General features: G+C 57.4%; 1 protein-coding gene and 1 long non-coding RNA gene across 2 annotated transcripts; both read left to right on the top strand.

Moving 5' to 3' along the window:
• The first annotated feature begins 578 nt into the window (after window positions 1-578).
• LOC125325821 lies at window positions 579-3,319 on the top strand. Its single transcript, XR_007203565.1, has 3 exons — window positions 579-620; window positions 784-860; window positions 3,201-3,319. It is a non-coding gene; the product is annotated as an uncharacterized LOC125325821 (long non-coding RNA).
• Window positions 3,320-4,626, top strand: CXXC4 (CXXC finger protein 4). Its single transcript, XM_048303302.1, has one exon. It carries the CDS (start codon window positions 3,383-3,385, stop codon window positions 4,586-4,588), a length of 1,206 nt encoding a protein of 401 aa, XP_048159259.1. The 5' UTR covers window positions 3,320-3,382; the 3' UTR covers window positions 4,589-4,626.
• The last annotated feature ends 2,022 nt before the right edge of the window (window positions 4,627-6,648 follow it).

Below are 6,648 nucleotides of genomic sequence, written 5' to 3'. Positions count from 1 at the left end.
CCGCAAACTTCCCGGGGCACAAAGTTTGCCGGCAGTTCCCCGCCCGCCCGCGGGGAGGGTGACAGGGCGCAGCGCGGGGGGCGCGCCCTCCCCGCCGCCCCCTCCCCTCCCCTCTGCGGCGCGGCGCGGCCCCGCCCCGCCGGCAGCCCCGCACCGGGCGGCCGCAACGCCCCCGCCGCCGCCCCCTGCGCTCCCCTCCCGCGGCGGGGGCGGCCCCCGCGCTGCGCCGCGGCCCGTGCGCGCCGCTCGGCGGCGGCCCCGCCAGCGCTCGGCGGCGGCGGGTGTCCGCATCCCTGCGTCCTCCCGGCGCGCTCCCTCACCTCGGCGGCGATCGCCTCCCGCCCGCCCCCGCCCTCCCCTCCCCCGCACCGCCACACGCACACGCACTCCCGGCGCTGTGTGCGAGGGCGGGCGCCGGGAGACGGGCGGCGAGCAGCGCGCCGGCAGAGGAGACCACCGCGCACACGCACACACACACACACACACGCACACTCCCTCGCGCCCGCCCTCCCTCTGTGCCTGCTCCTTCCTCGCCCCCCGCCGCCTCCCCTGCTCCCCCCTCCTCCTCCTTTCTCTGCAACGAGCGAGAGAGGGAGAGGGGGGAAAAAAGCCACTTACAGGTATTTGTTTAGTGGATCGGCGGCTTAATTTATCCCCCCCGGCCCCCCCACCCCACCTTCCCCACCGCCCCTTGCAGTTTGTTTACAAGTATCAAAGTTGTAATTGAGGAGCTGCCAAGGCACATCTGGATATTTTTCTTCTTCTTCTTCTTCTTTGTGTTAGGGACTGATGTGCAACTAATTAAAGGCAGACAGGCTGGTAGCGTCTGCACAGTCAAGCCCCCCCAAATAAAGAGCCTGGTAAGTGACTGGTTTGCTTTTCCCCCCTCATCTTTTCCCCCCATATTCTTCGCGGGTTTTGTTTTGTTTTTCGGTTTTTGTGTGTGTGTTTTGGGTTTTAGTTGTGAGGGTTTTTTTAGGGGGGTGGGTTTTCTTTCTTTTTTTTTTTTTTAATTTTGTGGGATTGTCAGGGGCTCTTTTTTTTTCTGTTGTTCTTGTCCCCTGGGATCGTAAAAGTAGATTAATGCTAGACTTGGGCAATAAAAGGCGTCGCTATATTAATTTATTAATTAATCTGCACCCGCCCCTCCTCCTGAATGTTAAATATGACCTTTGATCTCTCTGTCTTTGGCAGAGCAGACATGCAATATTGAACGTGTACGGTCACATTTAGCTTAAGCAGGGACGGAATCACAAAGCCCGGCTAGCAATTTCTATTTATTTATTTCATTCGTGGAAAAGAGGGCGATAGTTAGAGGGGGAGGGAAATCAATAACTGCGTCTCGGGTACCCTTTTCATGCTCCGGAGATGCATCGATTAAACAATAATGACCCGCTTGGTGGGCACCATCATTTTCTCGCTGCTGGTGGCAATAAAGCCTGAGAAGGGATCGCGGAGAGAGAAAAGGTAGCCAGCGAGGGAAGGTTTTGTGGAGAGAAGCCAGTTTAATGCTGGGGGGAAAAGGGCAAGAAAACGCATATGACTTCTGGCATAAAAGGCTGAACGCTAACATTTTATTCCTTACCAGATGCGTGGCTTTCGTACACATGGCTGGCAAAACTAGTTTTATTGAGTAGTTGTTATCGAGGACATGCAGCTAGGTTTTCCTTTCTGGAAACGGGAGAGGTTTTTTTTTTCTTCTGCTGTATGCAAATCCTTCGCATCCCTCCAAGACGACGCTTAGCCTAGAGCTCTCCGGGGCAGCCTTTGTATTGCCACTAGACCTGTGAAGGCAGCGAGAGTCTGGGTTTTTCCCTGACGTGGAAACACAGAGGTGGCTCCTGCGAGCTCGGGGTCTTTTTTTTTTTTTTTTTTCCGACGGAAAGACGCCCGCCAGTCCCCAGTGCAGCCGGGGGTGAGGTTCCTTCTGTAGATTTACGCTCCCTTCATCTGGATTTGTTTACATAAAGCCCGCTTTCAGTGCACGACGCTGGGAGAAGACGAAGTTTTTGCACTCGGTAGGTTGGGCTGCAAACGGTTCATTAATCTAATTATGATCGTAATTACCGTAATTGATAACCATTTTGAACTAAACATACCGGAGTCTGGAAACTAGACGTAGCCCCACGAGTGCCTCACGAGTGAGCGTTTCTGATCGATAGCCCTACATCAGAAAAGGTGCTGGAAATATCTGAACTATTCAGGTAGAGCATCTGGAAAACAAAGAGGCAGTGTTCATAAACTGAGGGCATTTTAAGTTATGCTTATGTTTGCTTTAGTTCGCGTAGGCTGCCATAATATACCTTCCTCACTGCCATGAACTAAAATACCCCCCTTCACGTCCCTGGGGGAGAAAGGGGCGGTGGGAAATAACACGGACGCCGTGTCCTTAGCCCCCTCCTAAACTTTCCTAACCTGAAGCAGAAAGCCATCTTTCCCCGATGAGGTCTAGTTCAGCAGGTACAGCGACCTGTCCTCCCGAGCGTTTCCGGGCTGTCTCTCGGCGAAGCCCCCTGCCCCGCGGCGCCCGCAGAGGGGCTGTCCCCGTCTCGGTGCGTGTGTCCCCAGCCCTCCCTGCGCAGCCTCCGGCGGCGGTGGCGGGGAATCCTCCCCGAGAGGCTGGGATAAATACTCCGTCGTTAGTACAGCTGCAGGCGCCGGGATCACAGGCTGTGAAATTGCTTAAGTATTTTTTTTTTTTTTAAACCTAGCCCCGTGCCCCCCGCGGCCCGCAGGCAGCCCCCCCGTGCCCGGAGGCGGCGGGGGGGGGGGCCGGGGGAGCCGGTGCCGCCGCAACCAGCGCCCGGCGGAGCCAGCTGTGCCGGCAGGCAGCTAATGACCGCCGGGCTCAGAAGGACACCGTGGCAGCTGGCGGCTCCCTCCCCCACCTCCCTCTTTTTTCTTTTTTTTTTCTAATTCCTTTTATTTATGTTCCCCCCGCCCTTCTTCCCTGCCTTTTCATTTTTCCCGGTGCTGGTAGGTGGGCAGCTCCTGGTCCCCGTATCGTGTCCCCCGCCCCCACTTTGTCCCGGGACCGCGCTTGCTCCACCCGGGCCGGCGCTTCGAGCCCTCGGCCCGCGGGTAGGGCGGCGTATGCCCCCCACCCGTGTGTGCTCCCCCCTCCCCCGGGGTGGCCGTGGGCGGCCGTGAGCGCCCCCCGCACGCGTGCACCCCCTCGGAAATGACTTTTTGTGTTTCAGCTGCGGCAGCTCCCGTGAGGATGCCGGAGGAACGGCTGCCCGGCCAAGCACCGACCGCGGGGATGCGTCCGGAGGAGGAGGAGGAGGATTAAGCGACCCCCCCCCCCCCGCCCCGTCCCTCTCCCCCCGGCCCCCAGCCCCCCCGTCCCGTCCCTTCCCGCCGCCCCCCCGCTCCGGCCACCATGAACACCAACGTGTGCGTGGAGAGCGGCCCCAACCCCGAGGCGCCGGGGCTGCCCAAGGACAGCCACCTGCCCGAGGGGGCCCTCAACAGCCTTGTGGATTACAACTCGGAGATGGAGAGGTACCGCTCCTTCGCCACCTTCTACAAGACCAACGGCGGCGCCTTCCCCCAGGCGGCCAAGATCGCCCGCATCACCACCCCCATCTTCCCCAGCGCGGCCGCCGCCGCCGCCGCCCGCATCGGCATGTCCCCCTGGAACTGCGACACCGCCACGGCCGCCGCCGCCACCGCCATGCTCTGGGGCAGCGGCGGCGGCGGCGGCGCGGCGGGCGGCGCGAGGAAACCCTCCTCCTCCTCCTCCGCCGCCGCCGCCGCCGCCTCCGCGGCCGCCGCCGCCGCCTCCTCGCTGCACGCCGGCAGGGGCGGCATGCACCACCGGAGCGACTCGCAGCGGCTGGGCAAGCCCGGCTGCCCGCCGGCCGAGCAGCCCGCCCTGCCCATGGCCAACGGCAACTTCCTCTCCACCCTCGCCCCCGAGCACTGCCGGCCGCTGGCCGGCGAGTGCATGAACAAGCTCAAGTGCGGCGCCGCCGAAGCCGAGATCATGAACCTCCCCGACCGCGTCGGCACCTTCTCGGCCATCCCGGCGCTGGGCGGCCTCTCTCTGCCCCCCGGGGTCATCGTCATGACGGCCCTGCACTCCCCCGCCGCGGCCTCGGCCGCCGTCACAGACAGCGCCTTCCAGATCGCCAACCTGGCGGACTGCCCGCAGAGCCACGCCTCGGCCTCGCCCGCCTCCGCCCTGGGCGCCGCCGCCGGCGCGGGGGGCGGCGGAGGCGGAGGCGGTGGCGGCGGAGGCGGAGGGGGGGCCGGTGGCACCGGCGGCGGGGCCGGGGCCGGGGCGGGCAACCCCGCCAAGAAGAAGCGGAAACGCTGCGGGGTGTGCGTACCCTGCAAGCGGCTCATCAACTGTGGAGTCTGCAGCAGTTGCAGGAACCGCAAAACGGGACACCAGATCTGCAAATTTAGGAAATGTGAAGAGCTTAAGAAAAAACCGGGCACTTCGTTAGAGGTCAGAGGAGATGATTTCTTTTTCCCCAGCCTCCCGCCATCCCTCCTCAACCCCCTGCCCCCGCCCCTCCAGTGCTTCTTGTCTAGCTTCAAGATGCAGCATCCCTTCTCCGAGGCCTCCTTCAGGCTCTGAGGGAGCCCCCGCCGCGGGCGCGGCTCCCCGCGGCGCGGCCCTGCCGCCCGCCCCTCTCCGCCCCGCAGGGAAGAGAAACGCCGCCTCCCGCGGCGCCCCGCCGAGCCGGGCCCCGGCCGCTGGCCCCCGGCCCCGGGCCGAGGAGGGACGGCCGGGGGGCGCCGGCCCTCGCCCCGCCAGCTCGTGGCTGTTTCGGAACGATGCTAACCTGGTTTACCTGCCGTGCTGTTTCCATAAGACTGCTGGCTCTCTGGTTCTTTTTTCTTTTTCTTCTTTTTTTTTTTTCCTTATTTCTCTCTCCCCCTTCCCCCCCCCCCCCCTTTTTTTTTTTTTTTTATTAATGGCAATCAAGACGATTCGGGGCAGTTTGTAGGAACGGGGAGGTGGGAAAAGGAAAGTTTTAGCTGAACATCAGGATCTCGTTGTCAGAAGTTCAGGGAAAGCAATGGCAAGTTCATCTCCAGGCTGGCTAGTAGCAGTTTGTCCCAGACAGACAACGGGCCATGGAGCCCAGTAGTAGGTGAAATGCACCCCAGTGATCTCTGTGGCAATGTCTTTCTTGAAATAACCTGCTCGTGGTGTATTAAACACAATGGAAGAATAGCACAGGTATGACTGAACTGTATGCACGGTTATCTTTACAACGTTTCCTCGGAACTGACAATGTATTGTGTTCCCCAAAGCTGTAACAACAGGTTTTCAGTTTTGCTAGACGTACGAGAGACAGGCAGATCCCGTGTTGCAGACATTTCGGTTACTGTATTGGGTGCGACAGACAATGGGAACCAAAATAGACAACTGTGAGGAAAATGGCAATTGGATGGTATCGTTAGGGGAAAGAAACAAGTGAGAGAGAAGACTAGTAATCATACTTAATCCCTTGTCATTATTAAAATTATAGTGTTGCTGGTTCGACACACATCTCGGATGTGTCTGAGGGTGTCGGGGATGATGGATTTAGTACAGAGGAGTAGTGTGTGGTGGGTGACACCAAGATTTGTAGTCACAGAAATCAGCAACTAAGTGAGAAATTGTAACTTCCTTCTGTGTGTGTGTGTGTATGCCTGTGCATGTTTGCATAGTGGTTTATTCCCTTGCTCATTGCTTGCAGGAGCTCTCTCCAAGAAGAGATGGGATGAGGGATTCCAGGGAAAAAGCAACACTTAGAGCCAATTAATTTGTTCTGTGTTAAATAAATTGAGATAATAGTGTTGGTATTGACACGGCCATGGGACAAAAGCAACATTTGGGGGTTAACTGACATTTGGCTGATAGCATTAACTCTTTCCTAACCAGCCTTATCAAAACAACTAATTAATTCCTTCTTGCAAGAGTGAACTGTCCTTGCTATACGTTTAATTTGTAGCTCTGCATCCTTTTAGCTCTATTTTTGTGAATGGTAACCCAGCATTGCTAAAGCAAAAACCAGGATGGATTTCCCAGTGGATAGAACCTAGACTGGGTTTTCAGCTCTTGTTTTTCTCAATAATATGCTTTTGTTGGTTTTGTAGCAAGTTTGCAACAAGGATTGCTAACATCCTTGTCTGTTAATGCTGAGTACAACCTAAAAGAGATTCCCTGAACCAGAGGTGTGGAGAATTCCCCCCACACGACCTAGCACTGAGAGTGCCTTTGTGTGCCAGGTCATTAGGCTTGCAAACCAGGGGGCTGCTGGGATTTAATGTTTGTGATAAATGATAGGTTCTGGTGGCTTATCGATTTGTGCAGAAAGTGAGCTATCTCTAGAAGAAACGAATTTGTACATTATCAGATCTTCCTATGGGTTTGTGTGCATCTCTAAGCACATTTCCAGAACTTCCCTGGCTCCTGACAAAGGTGTTTGGTAGTGTTAAAAACTTTTCAGGCGTGCTATGAGAATGCCTCCCGTTAAAATTGTTTAACCACTGTGACTAGTAAAACCCATTCTTTAATTAGCCACTTGTGTGCTCTCGTAACCACCTGCCTTCACTTCTTTTCTTCATTCTCTCTTTCCCCCACTCGCTCTCTCCTGTTTCTGCTCTGTGAGATATGTAAACACAAAAGCTCCGCTGCTGCTGTAC

The sequence above is a fragment of the Corvus hawaiiensis genome, chromosome 5 (assembly GCF_020740725.1).
Source record: "Corvus hawaiiensis isolate bCorHaw1 chromosome 5, bCorHaw1.pri.cur, whole genome shotgun sequence".
Lineage (NCBI taxonomy): Eukaryota > Metazoa > Chordata > Aves > Passeriformes > Corvidae > Corvus > Corvus hawaiiensis.
Note: the sequence above shows the minus strand (reverse complement) of the source record. Positions and strands in the feature narration are given on the sequence as shown.

What these genes read in the sequence shown, in the direction of transcription:
- CXXC4 (XM_048303302.1), top strand. Translation starts at nt 3,383, where the DNA reads ATGAACACCAACGTGTGCGTGGAGAGCGGCCCCAACCCCGAGGCGCCG.